Here is a 21,278-nt window from a genome sequence, read left to right as displayed (position 1 = left end):
TAGGGACATTTTAGGTTTTAAACTACACAATATACTATGTACAACTAAAAATATGTTTGTACTCTATCTAGTTCTCTCAAACTCAAAGTGAAACAAGTCTGAAGTTCATGTAATGTACCTCCTCAGAGGTCAAACAACTCCCTTCGACTTGATCTGGTGTGTCTTTGGTAACTGCAAAGACTTTCTTCCTCGGTTCCATTTAGGGTTAAGGAACAAAGATGTACTTTAAAAAAAATTCCTACATATAACCAAATGTACTTGTGCTTTTATGTAGCTAGAAACAAACTACATTTGAATCTATTTTATTTAATTTTTTCCATAACCTGCTGTGTTTTAAGCTGCTTCTCTGTTTATTCCCATATGAGAGAGGAAACTGTAAATCTGGTGTCAAAGAGAGTAATCTAATGTAGCTTCAGACTAAAACACAAGATGAGCTCCTCTGACCTGCATGAACTCATGCTGTAATATTTAGTGACACCTGGTGGGATAATCTCCAGCATGTCATCAGATTCAGTCATTGTTTTTATGGCCGAACAAATCATTTTACATAACTGAATAACTCTGTTTGCTTCGTCTGAATAATTACACAAGCTTGTGTTGAGATGTTTCCCTCTGGCCTCCAAAAACCTCAACAACGCAGACTGTAATATCAGTTATCATAATGTAACACAAAAGTCTACACAAGTGGAATCAAGACAAAACAGTGATTATATCAATGAGTGAAATATTTATTTAAAAACTGAAAAATAAAACAAACTCACACACATAGTTTTAGTATATATAATACAAAGATATTCTTCAAAATGTTACTGAGCGGTCTGGTTTATTTCTCAGTTAACAAAAGTGAGAGGCAGTTTAGAGGCTGGCTGAGCTGGTAAGACTAGACAACCGAATCTAAACGGTGAAATAAACCATTATTACCGGAGGTGATGATGACACTCCAAAAAAACGGAAATTAAATACCCAGTGTTGCAACTTAACATAACGGCCAAAGCAGTGCAATGAGTGAAACAATATGAGGGTATTAAGACATAACAACATAAGTGATATACAGTATATATATATATCATATCTCAGTCAAACAGCATCCACCCAAACACACACACGTTATATTAGTATTAAAGAACACACACGTACGCACTCATGGTTTAGCCAACGCATGTTCATATGGAGTCTACAGGACCCTTGAACTCAATCACTTTCTCTTTTGTAGTTACTGACTGCTAGTTTGTGGAGACGTTGAGGTAACCCTGGTTTGTAGATGACTACAAGACTGCAAGTCCCTGTGAGCCCTGGGGAGAGCTGTGCTGTGGCAGACAGTGGTGGTCTACAAGGCTATGTGGTCTACATTGCTTTGACGGAAGTGGACAGACCTCTTGAACCAAATGCATTTAACGTAACATTCTTCATGGATCTCCATTTTGTGTGAATTTCACGAAGACAGTCAGGAAATGTCCAAGATCCCTACAAATGAATTCTATTTTGCATAAAGAAAATTAAGCCCATTTTATATTTTATATATATATATATATATATATATATATATATATATATATATATATATATCCCTTAAATTCATGTGAATTACTATAAATAAACCAATAGAATTCAAATTGTAAAGAACACCTGTAAGTAGCTATACATCATAGTAATATTTGTACTGCATATTATGAGAAATATATACAATTCTAAAAGAAAGACTTAATTTTTTTTAAAGCAAAATATTTTTTAAATGAATTTCTGACCCATTTTACGGAGCTCCAAAAAAGAGAGTGATGGAAAAAAGATGGGAGGATATTTTTTGTTTGTTTTTACAATATATTTGCTTTCAAAACATCTGAATTCCCTAATACAGTATTTGCTCGCCAAATATTTGCATTTTTCTCAAGAAACTCTTTGAATTTAATAGAAAAACCTGTGTTCCCAAGAAACTGTGTTCGCTTGCAAAACTTGTCTTGCTAAATAATTTTTTTTTTTTTGAGAAACGTTTTCTGGCAAAACGTTTATGTTTTTCGTAAGAAACTTTGCGTTTTCTCACAAAACTTTTGTGTTCTTTCAAAATATTAGCTATCAATTGGAAATCCTGCATTCCTCAAAAACTTTGCGTTCACTTGCAAAATTTTTGCATTTCCTAGAGAAACTTTGTAGATTCTTTTGAGAAGCTTTGCATTCTCTCGCAAAACCTTTGCATTTCCTAAAGAAACACTTTGTTTGTGTTGTGATGGAAATAATATAAGGTAGAAGGAGAAACTACATTTCTGTGCTTTTCTTAGTGCAAACAAAAGATTAGCGAGCGAAGGCAGTTTCCCAGGAGAATTCAACCCTTTTACATCCAATCTCATTTTTTTTCCATCACCGTGTCCCCTTAGGGGCTCCGTACCATTTTTTCCTTTTATATATCCAGTTCAAAAAGGGAAGCTCAAAGATCCAAAGGAAACACACCAGAGTTGAACACAGCGATGGCTACGTCTGTTCTCACACCACGCTCTACTGATTTCATGATCTCAGTTCTCGACACCAAACTACAAATTCAAAACACTGTCCTAATGCTACTCAGATCAAGATTTTAAAGGTCTGTGTAAAGGAATGGGACCCTTTTTCCCTTTTGGAAGGCACGGACGTCTCTCCTTGCCTCAGTTTGAAGGGGTGCGTGTTTGTGGAGCTGGAAGAAGACAACAGGAATGAACAGATACTGTCGTATTAACAGTGTGTAAACCGTACGGGACCGTTTGAGGGACCGCTACTGATACAATATGGTGCCATATCTATCTGTGCTGAAGAAACTATGAGCTATAAAACAAAAACGATGAGCCCTAGCCTGACGTGAGGTCTCACAAAAACAGTCACTTCATTTTCAGTCATGGACTTGAAACTGGTGAAACGCATCAGGACAATATCATACGGTAGATGAGCTATTTCTCAGTCTGTCCCTATTTAAGTCAACATGGTGGAACAGTAAAAAGCCAGCGGATTAAATCTATTAAGGGTTTTCCTATAAAATTAATGCCTTGGGAACATTATCAACTCATAAAAAATACTAAATACAGATAAAGTGAGTCTAGGTTGAGTTTTCTAGTGTTTTCAGGAGTTAGTCCGCAGTAGGTCATCATCTATTCCTCTTTTTAGTCCAGTGACCACTGCTAGGGGACCAGGGAAGGACGGACCCAGACGAGGGCGATCCTACGCGACGTTAAGGAATGCGTTTGAGAGGTGGATGTCGCACACTGCTGCTGTTTGTGAAAGTCGAGTCCGGAAGAATCACAGCACAGTGTCAACTCCTGCAAAATGGGGTGACTCACCCTTGTGCAATGCATCATGGGATGTTTCACGGGGAGACGGGATTGTTCTACATGGGGGAAAATTCTCTGTTCCGTATAAGGAAGAAGAGGACATGAAATACTCAGACAGTTCAGCGAGTCTGCACTTTTCTCTCAGTCCACTAGGTGGTGTGCCATCCACTTCCTTCCTTCCTCTCCCTCCCCTTTTCGTCAATATCCTCCCGTCTCCAGACTCCACGGGCAGGGGAGGGAGCAGGGTAGAAAAAAAGCACCTTTTATTTGGCTTTAATGTACAAGAAAGAAATCAAAGAGTTAAAAAATACAATAAAAAGGGAGAAGGGAAAGATTGTGTGTATATAAAGACGTCAAGCTCCCCGTCTGTAGGGCTGCTGCACAGAGCCCGACGAGTCTCAACCCGTTCCTGCAGACAACACAAAAAGAAAGAGAACGAATTACGTATGAGCAAACTCGGGAACACACCACTTATTAGCTTGAGAAATCGCAATCCACTCTGGGATGACTTATTTGAGGATGAGGAAGCCGTTTTGGCTGATGGTCAGACTGTATTGTGTTGTTGACAGACGGATGTTTGTGGTTTTACTAGGGGTCTTACCCTCTTCCTCTCCTCCCCAGCCCTCTGCGACGCCAGCGAGCTTGTAATGCTTCTTCCTCAGTTCACCCAGTCGCTCCCGCTCTTTCTGCAGCCGCGTCTCCAGCTCCAGCACCAGCACCTGAGACGTGTGGTCAACGGTCAGATTTGTTCACATACTTGCAGAAATACACGAGAAGCAGTTTAACACACTCTCACCTGTGCGTCCATCTCTTGCCTCTTGATCTGAGTGAGTGTCATTGCGGAAAAGTCCATTGTTTCTGAAATAAAGAGAGAATTCAGCATTTCTTGTCAAAACTGAAATAGCATGGCTTTTAGTTCATGTCACAGCTTTCAGACTATAGAGATGAGTTTGAAGGTGTTTCTCCAATAAAATTATTTTTAAAATGAAAATATCTTTCAATTTTGGAGAACAAATCAAGATTTCACCAGGGTATGACAAACTTATTTTAAATATTTGTTTTATTGCACTTTATTTAGTATGTTAATTGGAAAAAAAATAAACAAAATAATAAAGTGTGATAATACTACTATATTTTAAAATAAAAAGCAGTATTCAATAAAAATAATGTATAGTATATGTTACAAATATAATATGCAAACATTTACGTTTTCATGGTTTATTTTTTTACTTTTCATATGACTTTTCAGCATTTTTAAAGAAAATCAGCAAACTTTCTTATTTTATATATATATTAGGGGTGTAACGGTACATGTATTCGTACCGGACCGTTTCGGTACAGGGCTTTCGGTACGGTGCGTGTACTGAATGACGGAATGCAATATTTTGTGCGCGGAACATATTAAGTGGTGGAAGTCTCCGCGTTCAGCACAAATCCCGCCCTGCAGCTAAGGCCAGCGACACACTGGATGTGTGGCGCAAGCATCTCAGCTGCATGGCGTGTCCATTTTTAATTCGGCTCCCATGTTAACAGGTTAGAGCTTGCAGACTACCTGCATGAGACGCGCATCTCAGGCGCGGCTCGAGCTGCTCGGAAAACACATGCATGCTAGAAATAGAACCGATGCCTATTTTTCACGCGACATACAAGCGTGTTGGAAGCGTTTCCAGGCAAAATAAAACAGAAAAATATGTTTATATGTCATTTTGTACACAAATACATATTAATTCATGACACTTTGATGTTTGAAAGTCTATAGGTTGACAAATTCAGATATAAATGTAATTTAAATAAAGAAAGTAATAATTATCGATTTTCAAATATTGCACCTGTCAAACATAGTCTATTTTCAACATGAAGTATAGATATTGTTGTCATGAAGACAAGAGCCTGGTCTGTCGGCGGTCTCCCTCGTCACCTACAGCAGCAGGCACGGCTTGGTTCTGGTGAAGCAGGCCTACAAGCTAAGATTGGTAATGCTGCACTGTAATCATAGTTATTTATTTTTATTTTTCATTATATTTTATTATATGATATTGGTTTGAGACAGAGTATTTTATTTAGTGGAGAACTTTGCAGAAGTATTTTATTTCTTATTCTTTTTTTATTTTATATATATTTTATTAAAAAGTATAAAAAAAAAAGTGTATAGTAATAAACAACCTGCAGTTTAATGTTTGCATTTCTTTCCCTTACTGTAGCGAAAATGAACCAAACCGTGACTTTAAAACCGAGGTACGTACCGAACTGTGATTTTTGCGTACCGTTACACCCCTAAGACATATATATGTTGGTTTTTAAAAGCTGCTCTAAAGCATCCACAATATCTGCTGCGGTCACTTGACTCATGTGACTGGTCAGTGTTGTTTAAATGTCTTTGCCTCCAGAGAAGAGCGTCAGCACAAGAGCTTGTGTGGAGGACAGCCTGACTGTGTAGACTGGCTCATTCCTGTCATTCATCTCTGGAGGGCTCCATAAACCAGTTTTCATAGCTATAGTTAAATGTGAAATGGGGCAATGAGACTGAGGAGGTCAATGAGAAATAAAATGAGGCTGCTGCTGCAACTGTCACTACTTTCTTCTGGATCTCTGGATTTAATGAATAATGGGGGAATGAAATTATGGGAGAAATGTTGCAAGCCTGATTCTAACCTGACTTTCCCAAATAAGCAGCACAAATTGTTGAGTCAGGAGGGTGTGCTGCACATGTCTAACAAAACCTCACCTGTGTCCTCGATCTGAGACTTGCCGGACTTGGTTGATGCCACGACCCCCGCCGTGGCCTGGGTGACCCCTTTGGAGGCCTGCCGGAGACGGGAAAGGTTTGGACTGTCCTTGTCTGCTTTGACCTAAAGAGATCAAATCGATTACTGTCATTCATTACACTGCTTTAAAGTTCATTCAGGGGCAAATGTTGCTGGCAATTGGTTGTTGTACCTTAGATGCTGCGACCAGTTGAGCCGTGCTGGCGGCGATCTCATGTGAACACACCATCAGCTCCTCAAACTTGCCCTTCCCTTGCACCACCTGATCAGCTGCATCACTACAGGAAGAGGAAAAACAAAAACAAAACAAAAAAACAGCTTTACTAGTACAATGGTGATAGTTGAGAGATCAATTAGTGTGGGATTGAAACCATAGCAGGCCCATGATTTATGAAATGTGGAAAACACAGACTACAGAATCGCAAAGTCCAGTCATTAAAATGGAATTTACAGTATAATGTGAAATGGCACATAATTGGACAACGTTTGCATTAATAAATCAAAAGTAGAGCTTTACACAATCAATTTCAAATTGCGAAATGGACTAATGTCTTTTGGTTATTCAATCGCAAAAAGAATATAAAGTCTACATGTTCTGTGTGTCTAAGGCCCAATCCCAATTCTATTTTATACCCCTTCCCCTTGTCCCTTTAAACAGAGTGTCAAGGGGTAGGGGAGAAAATATTCCCCTAAGGATTGGGACACCACTACTATGCCGTCACACGTCATCATTCGTCATCTAGCTCTTACAATACACACATATACTAGTGTGCATTAGAGCCTTTAATTATCGTTCTGTATTAATGCACTGCTTACTGACACACACACACACACACACACACATATCGGAAATCGTGCAGCTCACACATCCAGCAGCAAGAGGATAAAATCGCTGTTTTTAAGTAAACTCACTCTAAAAAGATAAACACATACATGCAATTTTCATTTCTCTTTCTCTCGCTCTTGAATAGGCAATATTTGAGAAAATGGTTTAGTGATTTCTAATTATTGGGGGGGATTAGTCTACAGCAGTATTGCCCTGATCAGACATATGCTGTGGCACAATCATGCAGTCTGTAATGACGTTATCAAATATTAGCAATTTTTTGCTAACATTTCTTTGAGTAACATGACCATCAATATGAACACACAATTGAATGTAACATAAAACAAATGATTACTTTTCGTTAAATCTTTATTTATGCCAAAAAAAGCTTACATTTATGTGTCTTTTTGTTCGCTGTAGCAGCCATGTTGCCGAAATAATTCATACCCCTTAGTTTGAAGTGTGGTCCTGAAAAATCTTTGTTTGAAGGTCTATCTGGCTATTCCCCTCCAACCAAAAGAGAATCGAGACACCACTACCCCTTCACGTGAATGCGTCAAACAGAGGGGTAGGGGAAAGGGAAAGGGGAAGGGCTAAGGGGTAGAATTGGGATTGGGCCTAAGAGTGAACAAGTGGCTCTGTTTTTATTTCTAATGTAAAATGTACTAAGTAATAATACAATTTTATTAAGATTTTAATAAAATCACACTTTTTTTTTTTACATTTATACAGTAAACATTTTTTTGTGCAGCACTTCATATAGCAAAAAATAAGAAGTCAATGTTTTATTGTTTATTGATTACAAGTTTTATGGATTAATCTGATACAGTTTTTGATGATAAATTTGCTTAAGACTGATTTATTAGCATTATTAGATATTACATATTATTATTATCATTAACATTTTAATAAATGTGATAAATTGTTGTTTTATGAATTAAACTAAATGTAATTAAACTATTAAAATGAACAACACAGAATGAGTTTTTTTTTAACAGAATAAAAATTGTATTAAATTAATAAATAATTAAATAATAAAAAAATAAACAAAAATAAATACAATGGGAAAATAATTTTATAGGGTCCTAAAAACCTACAAGCTTTCTGTTACCTACTGAGATTTTTAATCACCATGTCACAGCTTCCTCCAAAAATGATAAGATTTTTATTTTCTCACTGTCTAACATACTCACACCAACATGGTGGCACCCCAGCCCACAGCCTTAGAGGCGGAAATGAGACCCTCCGTCCATCGGGAATTCTTGGCGTAGAACTCCTTCATAGATGCGGCCCCCTGTGATCACAGCAGCATTCATTAACACCCGTTTCTGTCCTTTTAAGCCCGAGTTTAAATAAAAAGTGTTAGATTGGTTGACTCACCCTGCCGCTCTCCACGATGTCCCTCTGCAGATCTTTGGAGGACAGCACCAGCACTTTGATGGCCTGCATGAGATCGGTGCAGGAGGCCAAGATCCTGCAGGGGGCGACAGAGAGCAACATTCACACACTCACAGGTCTGTTTCCAATGCACCAGGGTGGGTCTGCTAATGCGTCTGGGTAAATGTAAATGTGCAGCTCTGTCCAAGTGAAATAAGCTCAGCATGGAGACATTCTGATCACTGAATACCCAAATCCACTGAGGAACATCAACCGAATCAAATCTGTAAAACTGCTTTTGAAACTGTAACAGTAATCGTAAAAACATTTTTATGAGTAACACATGACTTGGTCAGCCTGACCTTTCATTGACTTCCATTTTGATTCCAGTGTCAACCGCCCTGGACTTATTGAGCATTTCCTGTTTGAGAGCAAAGGGGAAAACATTTGAGGAGTAGTTTTTGGAGCACTTCATATTTTATTAAGCATCTGTCTGCAGGAAAGGAAGAGCAGGGTCTGATTAGTCGTCTGATAACCTCAATCCTGGCCGCGGCTGACTCCACAGCTGCCGATGTGGCTGCCATCTCCTGCTCCACCAGATCTCCCAGCTCCCCTTGCTGCAGTTCTAGACCCCGAGGACGCAACTTCTGCGCAGAGGAATCAAAATAGTAAACTACATCTATTTCTTTTTCATATTTATATATTATGTATACTCACCGAACACCTAAAATTTTAGGTATATAACCAAAGCACACGCTGTGGACTACAGTATCCCACAATGCAATGTACTTGATCTTTCATCTGCAGCATGGCCAATGATTATCTGATATTAAAATCTCTTTCTTGACTCTTGATTGATTGGAGTGCCAAAAATAATTACGACATATTAGCCTTAACCTTCTATTCCAATTTGAAAAATTAATCTGAATATAAATTGGAAATTTTTAAAACCCTCCTTCTTGAATGGATTGTTGACTAAAACGTAATTTTTTTAGTTAACGGAAATAATTTAATTAAAATAAAATAAATATGTAATATTAGTTGAAAAAAAACAGAATGAAAAGGAGAAAAGTTATACTGGCGAATAATCACAATAAGTTAAAGTAATACAATTGTTAATAAATCTAAATAGAAAAAATAAATGTAAATATAAAAAAAAAACAATAGAGAATGACAAAAGCACATACAACTACTAAAACTAAAATTAAAAGAAAACTGAAAATATAAAAAAGGGCCTGATTACTAAATGGGGCGAATTAGCGTTAGAGTGCAATTCCATAAAAGCGAATTTTACGAGTGATTTACTGACAAGGTGCATATTAAAAGAAAACAGATGCAACATCTTATTTTCATAATGACCAGTGCAATCCACAAAAAGCAGCGCAAATTACCGCCTACTTTTAAGACATGCTTTTTGTGGTAGTGCCTCAAATACGAGTGAATTTTACTAGCGCAAATCTTAGTAATAAATCACGTTGAGTGATTCATTAAATACTCTTCTCCCATAAATTAACAGATGCGAAGGGAAATTCCCCTAAATGAATATTCAATAAGGTGAGTCACAAAAGCGCTAGTTTCCCACTGCATATCTACAATAAATCCTGACAGTAGTTTTTTTTTAACGCCAAAAGAGGGTTTGCGAGTAAATCTGGCCCCAAAGCTGGTAACACTTTGACTGCGACCTTGTTGCATGTACTTTAGGGGTGCACGATATATATCGGCCGATGATTAATGCGCATCTCATCAGTAAAGCCGATTATCTAATCAGCAGTAAATACCATCAGGTACTGACTAGATGCGCATTAATCATTGGCCGATATATATCGGTGCACCCCTAATGTACTTACTATAGTAATAACAAATTATGTGTAATTACATGCAATTAACCATAATGCAAACCCTCATTCTAACCATATAGTAAAAACATGTCGTTAATTACAACTACTTAAATGTATAATTACACTGTAACAAGGACACATTAAAATGAAAGTATACTAAAACCAATTCTAAATATGAACAAATACTATAATAATGCTAAAATACTAAACACTGTACACAGTACATCACATTTATTTAATCCACTGTTACTATATCAACACGTGGACTGTCTCTCAGTGGCTCGCTCACCTCGCCCAAGGCCATCACGGTATCCAGTGCCGCCCTCAGCCGGCTGCAGTCTGCCGTCCCCATAGACTTCTGCTCCTTGAGCTGGCAGAGTAACGCCAGGGCCTCCGCGCCACACGCCTTCACGTTGTCTGCCAATGCTGCCCACAGACAGACAAAGGCAAGGACAGAAGTAAGAAAGCAGTCAGACGAGCCATCTGTCGCCTGCAGACACTCCACATACGCTCGGGCAGACGCACATTTCCTGTGACGTGATCGGTTGTGCGCGTGGGAACCGCACATTAGCCGTTTTAAATTATGCTCCTTTAAAGCAGCTCTACCGAAACCACCAGACCTCTGGTGACAGAATAATGAACAAAACAGTTTAATAATAGAAATTACATTTACACTGCCTATATTAAACGGATAGTTCTGGCTCTGGATGCTGATTGGTCGTAATGTGTCTTTAAGGAAGTATTTACATAGAGGTGCACCAGCTGTGCTGATATGATCGGCTCTTTTGAATATGTTTCAGGAGATTGTGGTCTCGTGCTCACCATCAGCTTGCTCCACTGGCACCATGTGTGAGGTGGCACTGCCCTGCATGATGACATCGCCCACCAGGTGAGCGAACTGAGTCACTGCCCGCACCAGTCCGGACACATCTATCACACACACACAGGAAAATCAGTGAGCAACTCTTTCAACATGATCATATGAGCGCCACTCATCTCAACAGAAGTCTGAATGCATTCAATGTGAATCATTTTTTACAAGGTGTATTATTAGTTGAATTTTTTTTTTGAGATATATATATATATATATATATATATATATATATATATATATATATATATATATATATATATATATATATATATATTATTTGGAGTTCAAACTAAAGCTTATATTGAGTAAGGATGCATTAAATTAAATCAAAAGAGGCAGTAAAAACATTTATAATGTAACAAATAATGTTGTTACAAACAATGCTGTCATTTTAAAATTTCTAAAATTTCTATTCAACAAAGTCATGCATCCACTTAATGTCAATTAATGAATTCCACTAAAATATTAAACAGCACAACAGTTTTCAATATTGATAACAAGAATAAATGCTGTAGTAATGATGCTGAAAATTCAGCTTTGCCATTAAAAGAACAAACAACACTTCAAAAATATTAATAAATATCATAATAACACTAATACTATTGTAATATAGTTTATCAAATAAATGCATCATTTGTTGAAAATGACTTATTTTAAGCTTTAAAAAAACATAACTTAAATCCTACAATGAGAATTATCTAAAATATATAGTTGTCTTCAATTAAGCTAACTAAAAGAGCGAGTAACGTTACTGTTCTTGAACTACTTTAAATTATGTGTAACTTGTAAAGCTATCTTGTAACTCTCACAACACTGGAGTGAATGGTACATTGATGAATGCTGGTTAAGTAGGGAAATGAGTGTGCGTGTGTGTGTATGCATATAATTCACCTGTGTTATCTGATACAAAGGCGTCTCTGGCTGACTGTAGTCTCTCCACACAGTCCAGAGCCACCTGGCACCTGGACACCAGGTAATCTACACACACAGGAAGATCTTTTAATATTCATTAAGCTCCCGTAGGGCAATTCCTGCTGTGTGGTATATTCAGTGGGAAGGTTTAAGGTAATTTGAGCTTGTCACTGACCGGCTGAACTGGTGCAGCTGATGTGTGCAGGGTCGTCTAGCTGATTCAAGCTGTCCTGTACAATCCTCCCCGCCTCCTCTAGTGCTGCACGCAAAGCCGCCCAGCGCAGAGAGACCAGCTCGCTCTCCAGAGCCTGCTCACGACTCTCCTACAGATAGAAAGACAATGAAAACAGGTATTATAGACTTCATGTTTAAGATATTTAAAGCATTTGTCAATCAATAGTGAACTGAATATTTCACCTTCTCATTGAGTTGGTTTTGCAGGGTCTCAGCAGCTTTCACACCGCTCTCCCTCTCATTGGTCAGAGAGCTTTGCACACGCTCTAACTCCGCCCCCAAACTGGCTAGCCCCGCCTCCTTCTGAGATACAGTCTCTAAAAGCTCCGCCTTCTCAGCCTCTAGAGCAGACAGCTGAGTACTGAGCTGCTCGTTTGACTGTACGAAGAGAGTGAATAGTTACGTTAATTACAAGATTTAATGTGACATCATGAGAAACAGTGATGTTATTGTTTGTTTACTAAAACTACTAAAAATCAATCTTTTCATAAATTGAAAAAGCTTTAAAAAATTAAAATGACAACTGAAAATGTACCAATAAAATCTATACAAATAAATACTAATAGTAACTAAATAATACCAAAATAGAGAAAATTAGGGTTAAAAACAAGAGATACTGAAAATTTTAAAGATATAGTGTTCATTTTTTACTTTCATTCCTATCTTTAGTTCAGTGCTATTCATTTAATCTCTCTTCAATAACTGTATATATTGTCTTTTCTTATTTCCATAATTTAAACTTTTCTTTTTGTATTTTTAAAAGCATGGTTAAATGGAATTAAGAATTTGGTTTCAACTGTTTATTTATTATTATATACATTTGGTTATTATTCACAGAAATAATTTAAAACACTTGAAAAAATAATGCGTATACGTGGTTTGGAACGGCATGAGAGAAAGAAACATTTTTTATCTTTGTGTAAACTATCCCTTTAAATGGGAAATTTGGGATAAACAGGAATATTTGTCATGTCTGACAAACACGATCCAACTTTGAAAGTTATGTGCCAAATTGTAACATTTATACCAATACCAACTAATTGCAATGTTGACAATTTTGTAGGCCAACACAGAATTAGCATCTCAATCTGGTTTCCTCAACAAAACCCCATTTTTGAAGCCTAGATGCAATCTCCAGAAAAAAAAAAAAAAGTTAAATGCAGGATATAAACAAACTAAACCACATCTGCAAGACTTCACCGTAGCCCTCCATTAACTGTTAATTTTGTTGGGAACGATTATATTTAATGTCTTTGACAATCTTTGCAGTCCCACTTAGCCACTTTATAGTAAGTTTTTTTCAAGACTAGTAAAAGCTGTGAAAAAACACAAGAGCATGTACTGGTGCATTGTAAATATCTCGAGCTTATGTAAACCACAGACCTCATTTCAAGCATTTAACCAAAAACCCATTGACTTCTGGACGACAGAACTGCAAGTACTAAAATGACTAGACTGTAGAGGGATTTATGGAAGAGCGTGAAGATTCATCTACAACAGGCTGATGAACTGAGAAGTCAAATTTTCCTTCTTTTGAACTTCACAGTTAATTGTACTACAAAAACATAGTAAGTTTCAGAATTCAAAACCCATGTTAGTCCAAAAACAGCCTTTGTTGAAACCAGACTGCTAAAACGGCGGTTTGTTTCTCATTTCATCTCTATATGATGTCATAAATGTGACAAATGATCAACGCCTACTTCTACATCAGTCTCTTTAGCCCCGCCCACCAATTCATGCCCATAGGAGTAGGCGAGTAAATATGAAAGACTAACAAACACAGGATTACTCAAGCAATTATATTATAGATATTAATCCAAGGATTATGTACTAATAATCGCTAATAAGCGGTCTGTATGAAAGATGTTTATTGTGTTTGAAATAGTTTCGCACTTGGCATTGCTCAAAGAATCTGGTTATGTCCTAACCAACAAGTGTGAGTAACAATGCTTTTGCCATGTGTCAATCACGATTGCTTTGTCTGTTACAGATTGCTTGATTTGTAGAGAGTATTTATACATTTGTAACCACAATCATATATTGTTTTCAGAGAACATCACAGCGGTCTCCATCTATTATTTTAATAAGAAAAATTGTTAGCCAATCATAGTTGTGGCCGTTTACGTCCAAGTCTTAAATGTGGCTTGCCTATCAAAATTATGCGTATCTAAAAGAAAATAGCTTATTAATTTAAAATGATCCACCTTACTCTTCCTGTAAAAATGGGCGCAGCCATTTGTAAATTGTATGAGTCTCACTTCCGGTCTCATTCACTTCCAGCTATTTTAGCTGAACAAAACCGCAAACTGGTGTCTTATATTAATATTATTTTAATGTATTATCGTAATTATGAACAAACTGGTTTGTAGTGCAAAGTTTTATAGTTTACTGCACATTGTTATTCTTCTCGTTTTTTCCCTACGGTTACTAATGAACCAGAAGTCTCGCCCACAGACATATTTCCACATTGAAAAAAAAGGTGGATATTATTTTTTTTATGTACAATTCTTGCTAAAGTTTTAAGTGGAACTTTATAAGACAACATTATAATTTAAAAAATAATGCAGTTCATGACCCTTTATAAAGTATTAAGACAAGGAATGGAGATGGTTTCGTGACAGGGGTGAAGAAGAAGAGAATGATGGGTAGAACCTGTTGGGAGGAGGAGACGGTACTCTTCAGGGTCTCTAGCTCAGATCTGCTGGACATGAGCTCGGCTTGAAGAGCTTGAAGCTGCTCTAACTGAACCTTCTCCTATTCGTGCACATACAAAGGGACGTATAAGACAAGCAAACTATGGATACATCAGGCAGAGGGAGTGTGTGTGTGTGTGTGTGGGGCCAACCTGCTGACTGGAAGTATCCTGAGCAGCTTTCAATCTGTCCTGCATCTCTTTTTTCACATTTTCCACCTCATCCTGGGCGGCACGGGCCACCGTCATCTGACGCGTCACCTCAGCATTCTGTGAAACACATAGACATGTACAGTTTAGCGCAGAGCCCAGACTCTTGGCTGACCCAGTTCTGGACATTGCACCCACTGTCAAGTGTCTCAGTGGTGGGATCAGAGCGTGCTGCTGAATGGGAGCGAGTGTGATGACAGCCTCTAAGCGTCGCAGAGGAACACCGTGCCAAGTTTCATCTGTGCAAGAAATGGAGTAGAGTCTGCAGGGAACTGGGGCTAAAGCACCTGCAGGTTTACTGACAGGCCTGACGCTGGAGCTCGAGTCAGCAGTATGTAGTGTGCACACTGTGTCTGTGCAGTATGCAAATTCACAATCTACTATCTACACAGAAAACCGACTGCATTTGCCAAAACAAGCATGCTGAGTGAGATATTGTATCCCACATCCCAATGTGCTTGACCTTTCATTTCCATTGTGAAAGAAAAGTGAAATAAGTTAAATGATATAATTTTTTATTTTTTTTAATTTATATTTTTACTTGGCAATGATGCATTTAATTGATGAAAGGTGACAGTAAATACATTTATACAATGTTACAAAAATACTATTTCATATATAAAGAAAGATAAACATGTATAGTGATGAAAGGAAAAATATAAACTGTAATTGATGTATATTTATGGAGTACTGCACTATTTTGTAGAGAGGGGTCAAAATGTAAATTTTCACCTGAGATTCAGAGCCAAATCACAGAGGGGCACACATAAGTAAAGAAAGATGGCAGCATCATAATGTTACTTTGACTCAGAGATCTGTAGGTCTATTAGTTAAACCTGTTGACTTTAGCAATATTTATTGCATTACGTGCCAATGGTAACCATAAAAAAATGTGGAAATGTGGCACATTTTTTATGCCTATAATTCAAGAAGTATTAAAGATAACAATTGTTGTATCCTACCCATTTTCAAATATGGTTTTGTGTTTATCTAGTCATCACTGTTAAAACAGTCATATATGCAAATAATGAATGACCAGGATTAATTGTTAACTCTAAATTCCAATTTTTATGGAACCAAACCATAGGGCCTAAAAAAAATGAAGATGCCAAAAGGATAATATCTAAAAGGACATTAAGATATCTTCAATGCTTCTTGAGTTATAGGCATGCGATCTTTGGTTGTCATCATTTGCCCAATAAAAATATGCATATTTTCACAAACAGGCAGTGTGTGAACTAAACATCAATTCACCTTCCTCAGCAGGTCCGCGTGGCTCTGGACCAGCTCGGTGTATTTCTCCTTTAACTTGGTGTAGCGTTGCTCATTAGCTTGTGCTTTTCCTACAAAAATAAAAAAACACAAATACACAGCCAAAACATCAATGTTGAGTATCAAAAACACAAACTTTGACATGCCTCAGACCTTCCTCTCTGCATCACAGAACAGTTAGCACCGCTGAGAGCCTCAACACAGGCCTGCAAGCTGGTGAATTGGACTGTGGACTACATGGTTTATTAGGGTTTGACTGGAGACTTAAGTCAACTAGAGTCCCATCTGGCTGTGTTTCTCAGCTCCAGAGGTTAAACAGACTGTCTAGTGGATATGCACTGCTGGCCTGCATCTCTACTGATTCACAGCCCTTTAAAAAGATGGTTCACCCTAAAATATAATTCTGTCATCATTTACTCATCCTAGTCCTATTTTACTCATCCTAGTCCTATGTTGGAAACCAAATATCTTGAAGGTAGCCACTGACTTATACAGTATAGAAAATACTATGAAATTCAATTCCACAACTAACTATTTGATTAGCAACATTTTGTGTTCAGCAGATAAAAGAAACTTAAAGAGGTTTGGGAAAACTTGAGGGAATTTAAATCATGACAGAATAAATTTTTTTGGGTGAACTATCCCTTTAATATCCTCTAACAATTTATTTAGAATACAATGATTGCTGATGTTCCCGAAAAAGCAACCGTTTGAGGTGAACCACTGGGTGTAAATAAACCAAAAAGGAAGGAAGGCCTGTTTTTTTTTATTTACGAAAGAGGAACAGAGCAATTGTTGGTCTTGAAGGCCTAATTTACAGCTCTCTAAATATCAAAAGGGATCAATTCCCTTGATCTCTTAACATATAAGAGGTCATTGTACCATAAAAATTTCCTTTAAGTTTGAGAACTCAAAACTCTCTCTTTAGTCTAAAAACAACTTCTATTGAAGCCAATCTGCCAAAATGACATGTAGTGGAACGTTGCTCTATGATGTAGTAATTTAGCTAAACACCAACTCCGCACAAGATGACCAACATCTACTTCTACATCACTGCCTATTTAGCTCTGCCCACCGATTCATGCGCATAGTGGGTAAAAGACGAAAGAGGATTTGAAAGAGGATTCGAAAGAGTATTCTACGCATTCTAAGCAGAAATCAACCAATAAAGATGGCTCCGAAGACAAAAAGATGCTGTTCAGTTTGGAAAAACAATTTTTGTAGGACCTTCCTTCTGATCCTAACTCTCTAACCTAAACTTTATTTCCAAAGAACATCCAGACAGTGTCAGTAAAAACTTGGTCCTTTGTTCACTTCGTTTTCCCACGGATTAGTTTACAAACAAGATACAATTCTCCACAGGATTTTCAGAGACACTGAAACAAAGACGATGCTGTGTAAACTCTATTGAATCCAACAGTAATGTTGCAACACACAAGTGTGAGTAACATAGTTGATTTGTACTAAGCATTTATGCGTTTTAAACCTAAATCACAGCACCACCCATCTATGAATGATTTAGGCCACTAAACATACACAACTGTTAGCCAATAATAGCAGTAGACCTCAGAGAACCAAACAGAGAACCATAACAGGGTCAAGAAAATTGTATGTAATATTCAAAATAAAAAAAGAAATTGAGTTTACTATATTGCAAATGGTTCCAACAACACACACTTACTCTCGATTTCGCTTAGGCTGCGCTGCTCTTTCTCGGTGTCCTCTTTGACCCTGCGCAGGTCGTCGAGCTCCACCCTCAGGAACTCGCTCTCACCCAACGCCTGCTGCTTCAGGTGTGTCTGCTCCGCAAGCTCCGCCTCCAGCTCGTTCACACGCCCCCGCAGGGCTTGACAAAGACGACCACTCTGAGAAAGACCAAAAGAATGATTAGTGTCACTTTTATTTTCACTTCTCTTCCGCTGCACACAACCCTTCGAAAGTAAAATGTCTTCTGCTCATCAATCCTGCATCTATTTGATCAGAAATATAGTAATCACCATAATATAGTGAAATAGGTTTCCAATTTAAAATATTCTTTCAGAAATCATTCTAATATGCTGAATAGATTTCTGATTATCAATGTTTAAAACAGTTATTCTGCTTAATATTTTTGTGGAAACCATGACACTTTTTTTAAAGAACAACATTTTTTTTTTTTTTTTTTTTACAACATTACAGATGTATTTACACTTAAAAAAAATAAAAATAAAAAAACACACAATACTGACTTCTAACTTCAACTGGTAGCTTATGATCTCCCACTCTTTACCTCCAATCTGAAGGACTCCAGCTCCTCCTTCAGGGCCTGTAGCTCCGCATTGAGCCGCTCAATCAAACGGTCTCTGAGATGAGAGATACATGTTCATGACTCCTATCTTAGCATTTGTTCTAATAAACTCAAAAAGTTTCCTATAACTTATATAAATATAACAGTATTTCCAAGTCTTACTTCTCATCTTTGCGCATGCCGTTCTGACTGTTGAAGTTGAACGGGTCTGTAGCAGCTGAGGTGCCAAAGAGGTCGTCGAATTTGCTGTCCACAGCGCTCTAATGGAGAAAAAAAATCTATTTTTAGAAACTCAAGTTAAAAGGAAAGTATACAGAGAGTTTTGGATAGTGAGAGTGTGTGTGGTACCGCTAAAGCTGGGATGTCTGTGTCCACCAGGTCTTCTGTCTCTACTACATGTTCGCTCTCAGGGGACGAAGACTCCGCCGGAATCACCACCACTGGACTGATGTGTTCGGAGAGGGCTGACGCCCGCAGGAAGTTTGGCGGATTCTGAAGAGAGATCGAGAGAGATGTGAAGAAAGGAATCTACTGGAAAGTGTTTTCAAACCGCTTTTCCCAAAACACTTCCCTACTAGTCGAGAAAACAGACAACTCCACCCTAGTCTCATGCCATTGGTTGAGCTGAAGTCACTATGTTGTGATCCTGAAGCTCAAACTAATGAAAAAAAAAATAGCTCACTTTGCCTTTAAATTAAAATTTCACATATCATGCAGATTGAAGGAATATATGTTGTTTTACAGGGCGGCCTTTAGTATCTTCATGGAGTCCATCTGAAAATCCCGATGCTAGAAAACTAAGCAGGCGGATATGTAAATGAGTTACGTGATTTCTTTCCACTAGCTGTATTTTTGGACTCCGGTCAGGCAGGAATCTGTTTGGTATGCAGGAGTCTCACCTCAGGAAGTTGTGGGATCTGAATCAGTCTCTTGAAATACTGCAGGTTACTGGAGCGATAGAACAGACTCTTCAGCCTGGAGAGAGAGAAACGGAGTGAAAGGAAAAGATTGAGAGTGTGAGAAATGACAAAAGAATAAAACAGTGGCCGTCTGTGAGACTCAAGGCAGCTGGATAGTGACTGACAGACTCACTTCTTAAACTGCTCCTGGAAGCGATCCCTGTGGCCCTGGAGAGTATCTGCTGGCAGACCTGGAAGACAAGAGCGCCCCATTTCACTTTCTATTTTGATTACATTCTGTTATAACAGCCAAAGAAACAACACCAAATACAGAACAAATACAACAGTGTGAACAGCACAATCCACACTGAACCCGATCTTTTCAATTCCAATATGGGCCACTTCCATCTGTGACACTAAATCAGATTCAGGTCAGATTTTTTTGTATTTCTTTGATCACTCAGTGAATCATTTTACGGTGTTTTACAGAGACCGTGATACACAGGCTAAACTTATCTGGATTTTAACAGTTACTTCTTAAAAACTTAACTTTCTCATCTTCATCCTTCTTATTGCCTGCTCATAAATTTGCAGCCTTTCGCGGCACATAGGTTTATAAATAAATGTGTAAACACTTCAGTGACCTCTGTTTACTTCCCTATAACAACGCATTTCTTGCCATCTTGTTATCGTTCTTTGGAGTATGCCGGTCAGTTCAGCACAGTCATTCGTTCACACTGAAATCTGATTGTCACATTTAAAATGGACAATGTGAACAAAAAACGGATCTGAATATTAAATCGGATTTGAGCACTAATGATCATAGAACGCAGCCTTAGTGGCCCAAATCAGAATAATTTGTGCTGTTCACACTGTGAAGATCTGAGTCACATATAAGCAAAAAGCAGATTTGGTCCACTTCTGTCTGCAGTCTGAACATAGCCTTTGTGTGTGTGAAGAGAGAGATGTGATTTATGGACTCACAGGAGTGGAGTTTAAAGAGCAGTTTGACGGTGTAGTCGTACAAATGACTGGAGTCCAGAATGACCTGGATAAGAGGAGCCAGACGACACTGACCGGCTGCTGTCACCGACACAGAGCGAGACATATCCAACGAGCTGAACACTGTGAAGAATAAAAAAACATCAACACACTCCCATCATTCCACAGATAACAAAACCCCTTAGAGGATAAGTATCTTTCTTTCATGCTCTAATGCAGATTTATAAATTCTTACTATTAATTCTTAATATAAATTGTGCTATAAATAATTGATAATAACATTAACTATTTGTAATAAAAATTTTATATATATATATATTATTCATAATTATTATTTTTTTTTTCGAAAGCCTCAATTCACAATTGGCAAGTTGTATTCCTTTATTGTATGAATCCCTCTTTCATGCCATTCCCTTCAACATGCTGTTTTTCTCAATCTATCGCTCTCATTGCCCACTTCCTTATTCACATTCCTCCCCACACTCCCTCCCTCCCTCCGTCCGTCCGTCTCTCTGGTGATCAGTGATGCAGGCTCCTGTGAGACCCTGTCTTCTCGGCACACAGAGAGGTGTGGTTTCCTGTGCCAGGGAGCTGCGTTTCAGCCAACAACACTCACATTTACTTCTCCCTAATGCTTCCAACACAGGCACACTGAGCTCAATCAGTGTTCCAGCTAGATTTTACTGCCGTTTCAGCAGAAACATCTATTCTGATAGAGATGTAACTTGTTTTGTTTTTTTTTTTACTCTAGAATGCACATTAGCTATTCTTTACTGTGAGATTTTTTTTCGGAGATTCCA

At 37.9% G+C, this 21,278-nt stretch overlaps 1 protein-coding gene across 2 annotated transcripts in view; it reads right to left on the bottom strand.

Moving 5' to 3' along the window:
* Window positions 1–707: 707 nt before the first annotated feature.
* The window catches only part of hip1 (huntingtin interacting protein 1), a 44,474-nt gene continuing 23,903 nt past the window's right edge, over window positions 708–21,278 (bottom strand). For both annotated transcript variants that reach the window (XM_052575876.1, XM_052575877.1), the window contains exons 8-31: window positions 20,461–20,601; window positions 19,670–19,727; window positions 19,477–19,552; window positions 18,926–19,069; window positions 18,740–18,837; window positions 18,560–18,632; window positions 17,972–18,155; window positions 16,273–16,361; window positions 14,962–15,078; window positions 14,769–14,870; window positions 12,300–12,494; window positions 12,058–12,205; window positions 11,862–11,948; window positions 10,919–11,026; window positions 10,386–10,522; window positions 8,795–8,905; window positions 8,621–8,679; window positions 8,262–8,355; window positions 8,075–8,175; window positions 6,228–6,333; window positions 6,016–6,139; window positions 4,087–4,148; window positions 3,892–4,009; window positions 708–3,699 (exon numbers count right to left, since the gene is read on the bottom strand). In XM_052575876.1, the coding sequence (XP_052431836.1) occupies window positions 3,689–3,699; window positions 3,892–4,009; window positions 4,087–4,148; window positions 6,016–6,139; window positions 6,228–6,333; window positions 8,075–8,175; window positions 8,262–8,355; window positions 8,621–8,679; window positions 8,795–8,905; window positions 10,386–10,522; window positions 10,919–11,026; window positions 11,862–11,948; window positions 12,058–12,205; window positions 12,300–12,494; window positions 14,769–14,870; window positions 14,962–15,078; window positions 16,273–16,361; window positions 17,972–18,155; window positions 18,560–18,632; window positions 18,740–18,837; window positions 18,926–19,069; window positions 19,477–19,552; window positions 19,670–19,727; window positions 20,461–20,601 (2,543 nt within the window). In that variant the 3' untranslated portion in view covers window positions 708–3,688. The remainder of the gene's footprint in view (window positions 3,700–3,891; window positions 4,010–4,086; window positions 4,149–6,015; window positions 6,140–6,227; window positions 6,334–8,074; window positions 8,176–8,261; window positions 8,356–8,620; window positions 8,680–8,794; window positions 8,906–10,385; window positions 10,523–10,918; window positions 11,027–11,861; window positions 11,949–12,057; window positions 12,206–12,299; window positions 12,495–14,768; window positions 14,871–14,961; window positions 15,079–16,272; window positions 16,362–17,971; window positions 18,156–18,559; window positions 18,633–18,739; window positions 18,838–18,925; window positions 19,070–19,476; window positions 19,553–19,669; window positions 19,728–20,460; window positions 20,602–21,278) is intronic.

This window comes from Carassius gibelio, chromosome B15 (genome assembly GCF_023724105.1).
Source record: "Carassius gibelio isolate Cgi1373 ecotype wild population from Czech Republic chromosome B15, carGib1.2-hapl.c, whole genome shotgun sequence".
In the NCBI taxonomy this organism is placed as follows: Eukaryota; Metazoa; Chordata; class Actinopteri; order Cypriniformes; family Cyprinidae; genus Carassius; species Carassius gibelio.
This window is presented reverse-complemented; position numbering and strand designations above follow the sequence as displayed.